Source organism: Cyclopterus lumpus, chromosome 17 (assembly GCF_009769545.1).
Source record: "Cyclopterus lumpus isolate fCycLum1 chromosome 17, fCycLum1.pri, whole genome shotgun sequence".
Lineage (NCBI taxonomy): Eukaryota > Metazoa > Chordata > Actinopteri > Perciformes > Cyclopteridae > Cyclopterus > Cyclopterus lumpus.
Window position 1 is genome coordinate 1,725,204 of NC_046982.1, and position 16,288 is coordinate 1,741,491.

The 16,288-nt window shown below is 43.9% G+C and overlaps 2 protein-coding genes across 2 annotated transcripts; both read left to right on the forward strand.

The window, feature by feature from the left end:
• Positions 1–1,516: 1,516 nt before the first annotated feature.
• plppr5a (phospholipid phosphatase related 5a) lies at positions 1,517–15,867 on the forward strand. Its single transcript, XM_034555306.1, has 7 exons — positions 1,517–1,546; positions 10,521–10,727; positions 11,718–11,847; positions 12,720–12,970; positions 13,395–13,571; positions 15,181–15,315; positions 15,838–15,867. Exons 1-7 carry the CDS (start codon positions 1,517–1,519, stop codon positions 15,865–15,867), a joined length of 960 nt encoding a protein of 319 aa, XP_034411197.1.
• Positions 5,672–8,448, forward strand: tyw3 (tRNA-yW synthesizing protein 3 homolog (S. cerevisiae)). The gene is given in 6 exon segments (XM_034556311.1): positions 5,672–5,947; positions 6,075–6,155; positions 6,222–6,335; positions 6,450–6,520; positions 6,636–6,791; positions 6,896–8,448. Coding segments are annotated over 6 exon segments (951 nt in total). The 5' UTR covers positions 5,672–5,764; the 3' UTR covers positions 7,242–8,448.
• Positions 15,868–16,288: the final 421 nt, after the last annotated feature.

The window sequence follows — 16,288 nt, forward strand, 5'->3', positions numbered from 1 at the left end:
AGTCCTCCACTGAGCAAGAGGACCCACCACCCGCCCCACGGCCAGAATGCAGTCCTCCACTGAACAAGAGGACCCACCACCCGCCACACGGCCAGAATGCAGTCCTCCACTGAGCAAGAGGACCCACCACCCGCCCCACGGCCAGAATGCAGTCCTCCACTGAGCAAGAGGACCCACCACCCGCCCCACGGCCAGAATGCAGTCCTCCACTGAGCAAGAGGACCCACCACCCGCCCCACGGCCAGAATGCAGTCCTCCACTGAGCAAGAGGACCCGCCCCACGGCCAGAATGCAGTCCTCCACTGAGCAAGAGGACCCACCAACCGCCCCACGGCCAGACTACAGTCCTCCACCAAACAAGAGGACCCACCACCCGCCCCACGGCCAGAATGCAGTCCTCCACTGAGCAAGAGGACCCACCAACCGCCCCACTGCCAGACTGCAGTGACTGCATGATGAAAAAGTAACTACCAAAAATAGTGCCTGTGTGTGTGATAAGACCTGCTGATGTCACCTGTTGTCACGTCTTTTTTGTTAAGGACAAAATACAGTCCGGTTAAATCTACACAGTAAATACCATTATGAGAATAGCACTAGTAACAGTAGCACTGGCATGTTATAACAGTTAACTATGACCATTAGGAGAATAGCACTAGTAACAGTAGCACTGGCATGTTATAACAGTTAACTATGACCATTAGGAGAATAGCACTAGTAACAGTAGCACTGGCATGTTATAACAGTTAACTATGACCATTAGGAGAATAGCACTAGTAACAGTAGCACTGGCATGTTATAACAGTTAACTATGACCATTATGAGAATAGCACTAGTAACAGTAGCACTGGCATGTTATAACAGTTAACTATGACCATTATGAGAATAGCACTAGTAACAGTAGCACTGGCATGTTATAACAGTTAACTATGACCATTAGGAGAATAGCACTAGTAACAGTAGCACTGGCATGTTATAACAGTTAACTATGACCATTAGGACAATAGCACTAGTAACAGTAGCACTGGCATGTTATAACAGTTAACTATGACCATTAGGAGAATAGCACTAGTAACAGTAGCACTGGCATGTTATAACAGTTAACTATGACCATTATGAGAATAGCACTAGTAACAGTAGCACTGGCATGTTATAACAGTTAACTATGACCATTAGGAGAATAGCACTAGTAACAGTAGCACTGGCATGTTATAACAGTTAACTATGACCATTAGGACAATAGCACTAGTAACAGTAGCACTGGCATGTTATAACAGTTAACTATGACCATTAGGAGAATAGCACTAGTAACAGTAGCACTGGCATGTTATAACAGTTAACTATGACCATTATGAGAATAGCACTAGTAACAGTAGCACTGGCATGTTATAACAGTTAACTATGACCATTAGGAGAATAGCACTAGTAACAGTAGCACTGGCATGTTATAACAGTTAACTATGACCATTAGGAGAATAGCACAAGTAACAGTAGCACTGGCATGTTATAACAGTTAACTATGACCATTATGAGAATAGCACTAGTAACAGTAGCACTAGCATGTTATAACAGTTAACTATGACCATTAGGACAATAGCACTAGTAACAGTAGCACTGGCATGTTATAACAGTTAACTATGACCATTAGGACAATAGCACTAGTAACAGTAGCACTAGCATGTTATAACAGTTAACTATGACCATTAGGACAATAGCACTAGTAACAGTAGCACTAGCATGTTATAACAGTTAACTATGACGCTTTTTAAAATGTGATAGAATTGCAACTCCTGTGTTGGTACAAAATGGTACAGAATGTAATACAACTGGCTAATAGTTAACAAATGTCAGTGTGTGTGTGTGGGGAAGTGTGGGGGGGGGGGCGGAACTGTCGAATGATATTAAATTATTCATCAAATATGAATAAATCCCTTCTGGCGAAGTGACAGGCTTTACACCAGCTGGAAAATATGAACCCCTGTTTTGCAAAAAGATGACTGTGGTTTTCATGTCACTTTGTTCTGCATGTTGGTGTGAAAAACAGATGGCAACTCTTTTATGTACAGCCCTGTGGGGCAGGCTTTGTGATATTGGGTTATAAGACACTGAGACACAGATGGTCACTTTACGTGAAGCTCTGTTTAAAACAGGTTGATCACAATGTGATGAGAAACACAGACAGAGCAATAGGAGACACACTAATACACTTTTCATTCAACCTGATACTGGTGACACGTGTTATTTAACCACTGGCTAAATGAGGTGTCACACTGACAAGAATACATTCATTAAAAACCCTGAACACTTTTCTGAAGTTTCTGATTTAAAGAACATGAAGTGTCACAAAATATCCCAAATGACTTCAAATGAAATGATCTGGACCCTTCTGTCTGCAATGAGCACACTGTTTTCTATTTAGAGTGGGGAAGTGTGAATAAACTGCTATTAGCAGGACTCCAAACAGGTATCAGCTGCATGAACACTGCTGAAGGTTAAATGCAATGTGGGTTGCAACGATCATTAAGATTGCAATAATCACCCAAAATAACGGAGACATCATGAGAGGAAAAAGTTATTACTGTGTTGGTCCACGGACCTGCTGCGATTTCCCTCCCAACACTTGAGACCCGTGCGGCTGGTTTGTCCACAAGCTGAAGTTCATACACAACGAGAGACAGAGAGTAGAGTGACACTGACCTGGGGTCTGATCCTCATGATGTCTTCATGGCAGAGATCCTCTACTGTACTCTGTCACTATTCTGTGTCAACTGTTTTCTGCTCTGTTGTCACTAATAGATTCTGGGCCAGTCCAATAGGGGATAATGGTCTCTCTCTCTCTGTCTCTCTCTCTCTCTGTCTGTCTGTTTCTCTGTCTCTCTGCCTGTCTCTCTCTCTGTGTCTCATATGTCTTCTCTCTCTCTCTCTTTGCCTGTCTCTGTCTCCTCTGTCTTCTCTCTCTGTTTCTATGTATCTTTATCGCTCTGTCTCTTTGTCTCTCTGTCTCTTTGTCTTATTCTCTCTCTCTCTGAGTGTGAGCATGGAGGTTGTATGTTGTAGTGTCACAGTGGTGTTGTAGTGTGCTGTTACTAGGTGCACGTGGGGGTTTGTTGGGTTCTTGTGTGTGTGTGGGCAGCCAGGCCGGCGTGCTACGCGGCGTGCTACGCGGCGTGCTACACTGGACTATGGACCTGAGCTGGTTGACACAGAGGCTTCCCGTGCTCAGTGGAGGACTGCAGTCTGGCCGTGGGGCGGTTGGTGGGTCCTCTTGCTCAGTGGAGGACTGCAGTCTGGCTGTGGGGCGGTTGGTGGGTCCTCTTGCTCAGTGGAGGACTGCAGTCTGGCTGTGGGGCGGTTGGTGGGTCCTCTTGTTCAGTGGAGGACTGCAGTCTGGCTGTGGGGCGGTTGGTGGGTCCTCTTGCTCAGTGGAGGACTGCAGTCTGGCTGTGGGGCGGTTGGTGGGTCCTCTTGTTCAGTGGAGGACTGCAGTCTGGCCGTGGGGCGGTTGGTGGGTCCTCTTGCTCAGTGGAGGACTGCAGTCTGGCCGTGGGGCGGTTGGTGGGTCCTCTTGCTCAGTGGAGGACTGCAGTCTGGCTGTGGGGCGGTTGGTGGGTCCTCTTGTGAAGTCCGCTGCTCGCATGAACAGCGCGGTGGTGATCTTTCTCGACAGCGTGGAGAAGGTGAACATGGTGGTGGTGAAAGACACGTCACTGCCGGTTCTGGAGGGGACAGGTGGGGTCCAGCAGGTAGGTCAGGTCAACAAGGGGGTCAGGGTAAGAGACATGAAACAGTTAAACAAAAAAAACAAAAAAGTGAGAATGAAACAGTTGTAACCTGGAAGAAGAATGGGTGATCAATAACCCACATTGGTCCACATTGACAGGCAGAGTGGCAACATTCAGGTTCCAGTTTTTGTCAGAGAAATCTGACAGGTCCGACAGATGTGGTGTGGAGGGACGTGACCAGCTGCCTTTTAAGGTAGGCCTGCTGGTCTGGGGGTAGACACTGCACTCCTTTTAATGGATTTTAAAACAGTGTGGACTGTCTCCTTTTTACCAGTCAATTTTTAAACTGTGGAACTCTTTTAAATGGAAGAGACTGCAGCTAGCCACTGCACTGGCTACTGGAGGAACCTCTAGTGAACGGGACCAGGATGGATGTCCAGGACAGTGTGACACCAGGGCTCAGCAGCATGCTGTGCTCCTCTGGGACCACCACCCTGAGGAAGGTGGTGGATGTAGCTGGTCCTGGTCTGACAGACGCACCTGCGTTGACTTCTCTTCTCAGGCTGAAGTCCATTCGGCAGAGCAGGAGCATCCTGAGCAGGTGGGCCGAGAGGCTGACTGAGGAGGAGGGTCAAGATGTACGGCAGAGGAGAGGAAACTCCTGATGTGACTGATCCTTTTCCAGAACGGGGCCTTGTTCCAGATCTGCATGTGGTTTGAGGAGTCTTATTACATGGAACAGACTGCAAGCTTGTGGACATGTACACAGCTAAAGGAAACACTGTTTACACACACTGTAAACCTATTTAACAAGAGCAAACTAAACGGTGTGGAGACAAAAGCTGGATGTGGACTTTTATACAAATCTCTGATCAAAAGGAGAAGTGGAGACTTAGAGTGGAGGACATTACATGGTGCTATTGCTTTCAATGCTTGTATCTGTTATTAACCATACTGTTTATAGTCAAGGTTGTGGAGACAGTTCTTCACTGTTTTTATGAATCTAAAAGACTTTGTTACCTTTTTAATGCTCTGCAGATTGTTTTTAGACGGTTTGGTGAAACGTGGTCTCAGACTACCTTCATTTTAGGAGTCTGCTATAAAAAAGCTATCGCCTCAAAGTGGAAGCTACCCAACCTGATAGTAGGAGAAGCCAAACTGTGTCAATCTAATGCAGCAGAAAGAGCAGAGTGGAGGACAGGAAGCACTTCCTGTTTTCATGTGCTTGGTCAAAGCCAGAGTTTTGGTGGATTTTAGATTTTAAAGGATAATTGTATTGAAAATGGTGCTATAAAGATGTGATTTGTTGCTGGAGAAGATTTCATATTCAACACTCCTTTGAGGTACATGTTGAAGAGTTAGTGTTTCTAGATCGTTTTCTCCCTTTATATAGCTAGAAAGAGATCTAGAAAGGGATATATTGAGAACTGAGAGAGAGAAAAAAAGAGGGAAATATATAGAAAGGAGAAGAGAAAGAGAAAGACTATCTCACTTGTTCTCCTTCTCTCTTTCTGTATCTCCACCATTTCGCTCTCTCTCTCTTCATATTGCTCTTTTTCTCTATCTCTATCTTTCCTCTTTTCATTCATCTCCCTCTATCATTCTCTCCCTGTCTCTCTCTATATTTCCTCTTCTCCTTTCTCTGACTCTCATATCAATTCAATTCAATATAGCTTTCTGTCTATTGTATACTTGTGCAACATGTTTCTAGAAGAATTCCATTTTAAAGGAATATCTAAATTAAATTGGATCAAATTTATATATTGTAATATCACCATCTTTGTTGGTCTGCATTAGTTTTTTTCCCAATCATGATGCATGAATGTGCAAGTACCATACATGGTCGTGTACATGGAGCACGGCTTCCTGAGAGGCCTTATGAGTAAGTTGTAGATCAAATATGACCCCAGAAACGGAGTGCCGCCTCCGGTACAGCAGGTGGCGCTGTAAGCCATTAGCGGAGATATCTTGGCCGCTGAAGGAGAAACAACAGCGTGGGACAGCAGGGCTAGCAGCTAGCTGATGTTTACAAAGTATAGCACGTAATGGGCGCCATGGCGATGGAGAAAACGTTCCGCCAGTGGAAGAAGCAATGTCTGAACAAGCTGGACCCGAGTAAGAAGGGCAGCGTGGATGAGGACATCGTCCACGTGGTGTCTCTGCTCAACAGCTGTGAGGAGTACTTCACCACGAGCTCCTGCTCCGGCAGAGTCATGCTCATCGACGGGGTGAGGGGGCGTTGCTCAGGCTAACAAGCTAACATTCCTTTGGCGTGGACACTTCCGTCACTGTGATATGGTCATTACGTTATCGGCACGTAGTCTGAGTCTTTCCCTCTCGCGTCCTCCCTTCTAGGCCCCAGAGAGCAGCGATGTTCACAAACAGAATTGCGTTTGGCTGTTTGTCTCACACCGGAAATGCCAGTCGGAGGACCTGGTGAGATGTGCTGGACTTCCGCACAGCTGCTCTCTCCTCTCGTGATGTGGATGTGATCTCAACCAGAGCCCACTGTGTGTTCGCAGATGTCTGGCCAGGTCCAGAGGAGATGCAGTGTTTAAGTTTGAGCCCTTTGTGCTCCACGTTCAGTGTCGGCGGCTGGAAGACGCTCAGCTGATGGTGCGCGTGTGCGTGTGTGTTGAACGATCACGGTGTGTATGTACATGCAGCGTAGCAGTACAGTGTGAACATGGGCTTGTCAGGGAGGGTCCAACGTGTGTCTTGTTCCTCTAGCACTCAGTGGCCATCGACTCTGGCTTCAGGAACTCTGGTCTCACTGTGAGCAAGACAGGAAGATGATCACGGTGGGCTTCCAGAACTCTATCAGAACCACGAGATTTCATTAAATATTCAATTTTGGACAATACAAGCAACACAGCTTTGCTGCATGTGTTGCTTGCATATACTGTGTAAAAAGAGTGACTGTATTTTGTCCCTCTAGGCGGTCCGTAGCACCCACGGCCTGGAAGTTCCTCTCAGCCACGAAGGAAAGCTCCTGGTTGAACAGGAGTACATCCATTTCCTTACTCGGATAGCCAATCAGAAGGCGGAAGAGAACCAGAGACGGATCCACAGGTCGGTCTCCTACTCGCTGATTAGTTCTCACTAATTGTTGGCATCATAATTCAAACATGCTGCAGGCAGCTCTGATTTATTTATTTATATTTGTTCATCTCCAGGTTCTACCAGAATCTCCAGTCAGCTCTAACTACAGTAAAACTCCAAATCCCAAATCCTCCCGTCTCACCCAAACCACAAGAGGCTAGACTGGAGACAGAAAGGGGGGAAGAAGAACAAAAGGAGGAGGAGGAGAAGAAAACAAGTGTGTATAAACGGAGGTGGAAGAGAGAACAACACCATCGGGCTGACCGTCGCCATGGTGACAGGTCCAGCCTGGTGCCAGACCTGGATGACTGTCGCCATGGTGACAGGTCCAGCCTGGTGCCAGACCTGGATGACTGTCGCCATGGTGACAGGTCCAGCCTGGTGCCAGACCTGGATGACTGTCTGGATCTTTTCACATGAAGCAGTGGCTCTGCAAGCGTGCTGACTAGGGTTATAGTGGTGAGCAGGGTCGTCCTTCAATCAGAGGATCGGTGGTTCGATCCCCGGCTCCGCTAGCCCATGTCCATGTGTCCTTGGGCAAGACACTTAACCCCAAATTGCTCCTGTAGCTGTGCACACGGTGTGTGAATGTGTGTGAATATTAGCTCCTCCCATCAGTGTGTGAAAGGGTGAATGATTTCATGTAGTGTTGATGCGCTTTGAGAAAAGATCTCTACAAGTACAGTTTATTTACCATGTACATGCTCCCGTCATGACTGACTCGATAATATTGCCTATAGTTAGTTTTATTTTTGAGAGCTGGGGTCTGTATCACTAAGAGGATCACCATGGTAACCCACACTGCATCGCTAACCTGCTCTGGAGAAGGTTTGAGTCAATAGATCATAGAGTAATGTTCTGTCATTTCTACACCGCCCCAACATGGACAGAAGAACTGCATTAACAATAAAACATCAGAAGACACTTTGTTTACCATGATTTCAGAAATGAAACATTCTGTACTTGTTGAATAATTCTAATTGCAAAGTGTGAGCTATCAGCAAAGGTACGCTCCCATGGGGCCTTGACTCATGGGCGTGCTGCTACTGTTTGTCTAGTTTTAAATGACAATGCATCCTTTGTCTGCCAGCTCAGGCTCATTCTAGACCAAATGACCGTATCGTAGGAGAGCTTTAACCTCGGAGGGTTTTCCCAGAACACTGCAGTCCGGTTGCTTGATGATGGTCATCATATGCAAGACTGGAATTAGATCAAACCTGTGTTGTCAGCAACACAAATGTTCTTTTTCATTCATATCTAAAGGGTTGAAATCACATATGTGTGTTCACAGGGCCACTGGTTCTAGTTGGAGAAGATGTACCTGTTAACTGGTTTACAGTCACCTTATACTGGCTCGGTGTGGGAGGTACACTTCCTCACACACTGTTCGGTGCACTGTGTTGAAGCTATACAATCTGTGCAATGTAATACTTAAGACTTGTCGTCCTGTCAGATGTGTGCCTAAGCTTTGACTGAGAGCTTATGATGTCATGTCTCGGTCTTAACACTGGAGGGCAGCAATGCTTTTGTATCAGAACTCCAAGGTGTATCAGTCTTTAGTGACAGTCACTGGGATCGAACTATGCTACTGTATACATCTGAATAAATGTGATCTTTTTTTTTAATCCATCTTGTGTCTACTTTTAATACCCATTTTACAGCAGTGATTTCATAGCCATGATGCAAACATCCATCTCCCAACCATAATGCATTCTGTTCACCTTGTTGCCTACAAGTTCCCATCAGTACAGACTGACAGCTTCATTCTTTTTATTGTGTAGAAAAGTACTTGAATATATAAACAACTAAAGAAGTTATAAAAAGTCAAACAAAAACAAAGGGGATAAAGAGCCAACTGCAACGTAGGTTTTGACTGATGGCTAAAAGAATGAAAAACGGAGGTCCATCCAAGTGTATGGGGGGGGGGGGGGGGGGGGGGGGGTCAAATGAGGCTATAGGTGCTAATAGCTTCTCTTTTCCAAGGACCACCAGAACCTCTACTCTTTGAGTATAACATGTGTAACACATCTGCAATTGACCGCATTAGTCAACAATAAATGTATGCAGTGAAACAGGCTTTTGGTCTCATCCAGTCATTTTACATAAGTTGATGGTGACATATCCACATATAACTCTCCCTTCACTGATATTTTTTTTAGCTCTCTTTTTGTTGTTGTTTCAGCTCCACTCACATCCGCCTGGTTTCCAGCAGCTGCAGGCAGCAGAGAAAGAGTCAGATAGTTCCCCAGAGCTAAAAGAGAGAGAACATAGGATGCATATAGTTCAGGTGAAGACATATACACTAACTAATAATTAATGCTAACAATTCAAACACAAATTTGCCTCAGAGGGCTTTATAATCATACATATGATATCCTCTGTCCCGGCACCTCATCGATTCAGGAAAAACTCCGCAAAAAACCCTGAGGGAGAGGAGGGTCCCTCTATCAGGATGGATCTAGTGTACACATTATGCTGTTGCACTGTGTCCCCTGGATGTGTAAATAATGATAATAATAATAATAATGTTTGCCACATGTGCCAAGTGACCCAAATAAAAGATCCATTAAAATGAGCCATGTTTTCCTGGGTTTTCAAATGGAAACGCTGACTCAGCTGTTAGCAAAGAGCAGTGAAGTACTTACCAAAAATTATATTGGTTACCAATAAGAATATTTTAAGCTAATCAATAAGGTTATGAATCTAGTGAACACTAGCTCCAACTGAGTAAATATCTGTGATAAGTTTGACAATAACGGAAGGCTATGTTTGGAAGTTGTTTATCATCACGTGTTCTGTGTGGAAACATTACTGTTTTTATGGAGGCAGTCTGGTGGCATGAAGAGAGATATTATGATGCTTCAGTTTCAGCCAGAAAGGCTGTCTATCAAAAGCAGTGATTTGAGCTCACAGAGCTCTGCTTAGTGTTCTCCTGTCGGCTTCTCCAGACTGGGAGCGCGTCGCCCTCCATCTAAGTTACTGCATGTAATACACTGACTGTAAGGATGTGTACATACTGTATCTGTAGTATGATCAGAAAACTTCCTCAGGTCAAGTGGCCAAACGATTTGTGACACGCTTGGGGAAATAGCATTTTGACTCAAACATATGTAGTTCGACCAAAATATGAATGTTCTGAATACATAAGGATCACCACTGGGAAGCTACAGAATGATAGACAAACCTAAGAAAATAATAATAATGGACCTGCCTTTTAACACAGCTTTAATCGTGCAGAGGAACCCTGTAATGTCCCACTGTCTGTCTGTCTCCACTCTGTCTAACTCCTGATGTGAGCTGGTGTTCAGTGGACTGCACGCTGCTCTTTACAGATTGTTCAGTGGAATAGAATGACATCCCTGGTTCACTGACGTCAGAGGATTCAGGGGATTCACAGGAGCGGAAGGACAAGGTCTCTCTCTCATCACAGACAAAAGAAAAGAGGAACAACTGAGTGTCTCTGAGGGGCAAAGCATCACCATCTTCAGTAGAGTCACTAACATCTGGGCTTTGATATTTTCACTGGAGCATCCTTCAAGAGTTGTTCACACGGATTATACATCCCAATTGCGACAGGATGGGAATGGGGATGTTAAGCAGGAATGAGTAAAACTGGATTATTGTGACAAAAACAGGAAATTGGATTCTTCATCGCCGTGGTAACAGCATCCAGTACCTTGCAAAGTCAGATTGCCGGAGACCATGTTGTATTTTCAGGTGGTGATTCTAGCAGCTACAGTGATGCTGGTGTACTACTGTGAGTTCACGGACACCTTCAGTCCGGCACAGCAGGGCTTCATCTGCAGGGACCCGACTTTATCCAAACCAGATCCTGGACCTGAACAGGACAGCCGCGTGCAGCCAGTAATACTGTACTCTGTGGTGGGGGGACTGCCTGTAGTACTGGTAAGTCTAGATTTAACCACAATTATATTTTCATGTTTTTATGGTTCAGGTTTTCACATTCCTGCCTGGTCGCTTTCATTAAAAATGAATATAAATATGCCACTACGATTTTCCTAGAGGTGTCTGTTGCACTCTGTGATTCATTAGTTCAAGTGACCACAGACACCTTTTCAACAAAGAGATGTATAATGGGGCTGAAAGGGGGGAACTCAATTCAATTCAATTCAGTTTATTTTGTATAGCCCAATATCACAAATGACAAATTATCCTCAGAGGGCTTTACAATCTGTACACATACGACATCCCTGACCTTTGACCTCACATCGGATCAGGAAAAACTCCCAAGAAATAGAAAAAACCCTTTCAGGGGGAAAAAAGGGAAGAACCCTAAGGAACGAGAGGCAAAATGGGCTATAATACCACATGGAGGCAGACATTGGGACAATATTGGATTTACGTTCAGTACTCTGGAACTAAACAACACAACAACTAACATAATAATAAGTCAATGTTGTGTTTATAGATATTGTGCTGCCCCGAAGTGACCAACTAAATAATAATGTTCTGCTTTAAGAGCACTACAGGATAATGAAATTAACATATTATTATCAATTCTAATGATTGATTATTGTATATGATTATATTTAACAGCTGTATTTGAATTCTGCTTGATCTGTGTTTCTCGGTCGACATATGTCCGTATGTGTCTGCTTGTACATCTGAAATGAGCACATAAAGCATAAAGCCCTGCACATCTGGATGGTAACCAGTCCTGTGGATTTCATGTGCATAGGTTGTGGTTTTTAGGGGAAGGATTATATTTCTGTCGTGATGTTTCAGAGGACATTTGACACTGGTAAGACAAACTAAAAATGAGGGGCTATGCAAATGTACTTGTGGGACAGTTTACATCAGCACTGGTAATTTCATTCCAACAATTATTTCAAGTATTTTGTTCCAAAAGTAATCTGTGTTCATTCTGTTTCCCAGATTTCGGGTGTGGAGCTCGTTATCTTCCTCCTTCACAACTCAAACAACCTGTATGACCAGGAGAAGGTTGTTGTCATGGGGGATTGTTGCTACGTCAACCCCATGGTGCGCAGGACCTTCCGTTTCCTTGGTAATATTAACAAACACAATGCTAAAATAACTTCAACCTGTACTGACATTGTGTTATATATTAATCTGAATTGTGTATATTTTCTGTTTTAAAGATCTGGACAGAATTTTTGTTACATAAAATCAATTGCATGTGAAGAGGTTATAGTGTTGACATTATGTGTCGTGTTGCAGAAATATCTACTAAATGAGCACAGTAACCAGCTAACCTGTCCTGACCACTTGTACCTCAAGAGGCAGCAGTGAGTCACTGGCTCTGGGATCGGTGCTGCCTGGATACATGTAGCTAGAGCTGCTACCTCCAGGCAACCTGTGTGCTTCATACTGAGAATCATTTTTAATCATCTGCCAGTGGTTATTGTTATCATCCTCCTCAGGTTTTGGCCAACTCTAGTTCAGGTTTTTCCTTTAGGGGTAAAAAACCTGAATGCTGTCATACAGTCCAAAGCAGAAAATGCACCCTTCCCAGGTTTAGGTGGATTTATTGGCAGAAATGGAAAATACAATTCCCAACTACGTTTTCATTAGTGTATATTAACCTGAAACTTAGACTAACGCCATGTTTTTACAGTAAGTAGCCCAGGACAGACAAACCAAACACTGGCTCAAGAGAGAGCCTTTGGCCTTTCTACGTTACCTGAAGGTCAATGTATTTCTCTGCCACACTTGGGAAGAGAAGTGAGGTTAGGTCGTAGTAAGTAAGCGGAGTGAGGTTAGGTCGATTGCAACCACTTGATGCTACTAGATCCTTTCAGTAAAGGATCGACATGCTTCCTCCATCCACCAATGTATTCATGTGAATGATTTATTTCAACTACAGCAATTTCTATCCAAATGTAAATCATCTTCTCATCTGTGTATGTTTCTTTGTAGGTGTGTATGTCTTCGGTCTGTTCACAACAGACATCTTTGTCAACACAGGTCAGCTGGTCACAGGATGTCTGGCCCCTCACTTCCTGTCGGTTTGCCAGCCCAATTACACTGCCCTCGGCTGCCTGGACACACCGCACTTTATCAGCCAATCAGAAGCTTGCAGTGGTGACCCTGATGATGTCATGAGAGCTAGGAAGACCTTCCCATCCAAAGAGGCTGCGCTGAGTTTGTACACCGCTGTTTATCTGGCAGTAAGTGGCTCTATTTCATGTAACAGGTGGTGTAAATGTCCAGGGAGGTTGTAACAGGTTCCTGCTGTCTCCTACGGGTTTCACCCCCCAGCACCAAAGGACGAGCACACGCTGTGTGTAGTTGGTAACGGTCTTTATTTCCTGCAGACTGTCCCTCTGCACTCCCTCTCTGTCCTCCATCCCTCTCCAACTCATAGCAGAGCCACTCAACGCTTGATCCTCTGCAGCTGAGGCCAATTAGGCCTCTTCCCGGTACCTGTTCCCTGAACCACTCCCCCACACCCCTCCGCAGCTGAGCCTAACCACGCCCCAGCCACCACAGAGGTGTATAAATGATCAACAAGCATCTTCACGACTGCTAAAGACAGTGCAAGCCTGAATGTACCACACAGCTGGTTCTGAATAGTGTCACTGTCCTCTCCAGATGTATGTCATGTCCTGTATCGGTTCCAGAGGAGGTCGTCTGACTGGGCCCCTCCTCAGCCTTTCATTGGTCAGTCTGGCTTTGCTAACAGGCATCAACAGAGTGGCCGAGTATAGAAACCACTGGAGTGATGTCATTGCTGGACAATCCATCGGGGGAGCTACCGCTGTCTTCCTGGTCAGTTATTATGCATCTTATGATCTGTGGTAGCACATGTGCATCTAATGACACTGAGACTTTTCAGAGCTTCATTGTGCGTGTTATTATTAAAAGATAGTTAGACCATTGATTTCACCTTCATGATCAATCTTACAGTTAATTTGTTTCTGTGTTGTTTGCCATGTTTCCCCTAAGGCCACACTTCAGTGATACAGATGTAATCTCTGTAATGAGATGTAGGGAGAACAGCTGGCATTCGTTGAAAGAAGCCATTTCAGCATTCGATGGGAGCAAGTTACATGAACCCGTGAAACCAAAAGTGAACATTGACCAGAGTAATTTAGAACAGTGTGCAAGATTGTATACAGCACTTAAACATGAACCTTTTTGGTACCCATTAGGTGTTATTTAGTTGAATAGGCTGTTCTCATATACTGCTAGTACTTATAGCCACAAAAGAATTCCAAACTCAATAATCACTTCATATGTAATCCAAATAATGGTGAGCCCGGACAGGTGACGTAGTATAAAGAGTGACAAACAAAAACACTGCTGTTTCCTGAGTGAAACCAGAAGTCAACTTTGACTAATTCTATAAGTTCCATACTTGCGTAGCGCCACTTTCGTTGTTATTACCTAACTAAGTAGTTTTGATGCTTAAATACTGCACAGGCAAACGGATCGTTTGTGGATCTGGACATTTGTAGGAAAACATATGGAAAGAAAGATAACAAGATATACATAACAAGAGGACATACGTAGATATACCTGATATCCCTTCCAGTTCTGCTGATCCCACCGTACACTAGAATGGTAAATGAACTGTACTTGTAGATCTCTTTTCTAGTCTTCTGACCACTCAAAGCTCTTTAACACTACATGACATCATTCACCCAGTCACACACTGAAGGGAGGGGCTACCTGCCCATTAGGACTAACTAACATTCACACACATTCACACAGCGTAGACACAAAAAAGGGTAATCAGTGGAAACGTGTCCTCAGTAGACACACACACACACACACACACACACACACACACACACACACACACACACATCTGAATTGGTCTCCTCACAGTCAATGAATAAGTCAATTAAATCAAAAGTCATCAACACCAAATCTTTCTGTAACCCTTGCATTTGCCAACAGACAGTAAACAAAGGCAGATTGCCCTGCTCCTCATATCATGTAATGTGTTTGAACTCTGAATACAGTATTGATTTTAAATGAATTACTTTCCCCCACATATGTTACATTTTTAAATAACTAACCAGATAATCCCAGAGCCTCCTTTCAGAGAGTCACTCATGCTCTGCCCCTGTGCACCATGAGGTAACTTAGCAAAAGATATTTAGGTGATTTCCTCACAGAAAGAAAACTGGTCTAATGGACTTTTAAATGGCTGCAGGACACACAAGTTGTTGTTGCTTGAATGAACTTGAAATCCTCTTTTGTGTAACAAGCCATCCACGACAGTGTTGGCGGAGACACAAAGTGGGTCACAGAAACAATATATAAAAAAAGGGAGCTCTGTTTCAATAGCAATAGAAAAAAATGTATCTTTTTGGTTGTCAAACACTGAAATGCTTCACATGACTCTCTTGTTCTTTCTCTCTCTCTCAAGGTGGTGTTTGTGGTTCAGTATTTTAAAAAGAGACCTGGGGTTTCTCAGAGTCCCTCAGATGCAGGCACAGCTGACACTGATGAACCCCAAACCAACCACGTCATGGAAAACAGTGACAAATACATTGTTACACAGGTAACTTCAAACTACACTTTTACACATGTACAGCCGGGTTTAGTTTTCAGTGCACAATGTACCAGTCTGTAGAGAAAATAACGAGACGGCCATATTTGTTTTACTGACATGACCTAAATTAAAAAGTACAGATACCAAAAGCAAAAAAAAAACTTTAGCCAAGGGAGTGTCGCTCTTCAGTGTCTTGACAACTGGACGTTTCAATAGGTTTCAGAAGATCTCAATCTTCTCAATCTCAATGACATCTATTGCTTCTGTCCATCCGGGGAGAGGGATCCTCCTCTGTTGCTCTCCTGAAGGTTTCTTCCCTTTTTTCCCTGTCAAAGGTTATTTTTGGGGAGTTTTTCCTGATCCGATGTGAGGTCAAAGGTCAGGGATGTCATGTGTACAGATTGTAAAGCCCTCTGAGGATAATTTGTAATTTGTGATATTGGGCTATACAAAATAAACTGAATTGAATTCTGCAGTAGAAATTATAATAATCCTTTTTAATGAAATGTTGTTTCTTTTCTGCTCCTATAGAACCCAGGATCCTGCACAGAAGTCACATGACTATGACTCCCAACAGCGTCTTGCAGCATGTGTAAATAAATCAATCATCACCACCTTCATCAAAGGCCTTTGCACACCTAGTACATATTCCTCTTATGTTTCATATAATATGACTTTTTGTGAAAAACAGTGGATCATGAATTCATATTATACATTATAGGATATAGTAGGTACCCATACGTTTTACGGTGTGAAAGAGAAACTGTGAGGATTAATGTACTTGCATGTGTTATATAATAGAGGTCACAGCTTCCCTCCAGCTGCCCGTGACTGAAGGCAGCAGAGTATTTGTCTTTTTTGAACACGCCCAGCTTCTGCAAAATCATCTCAAGATGGTTGTTTTAGTGCTTATGTTCCAATGTTGTTGGTTTTATATAGCTTTGTGCTGTCATTTATTTGCATGTATAAGTTCTTTCGTTTA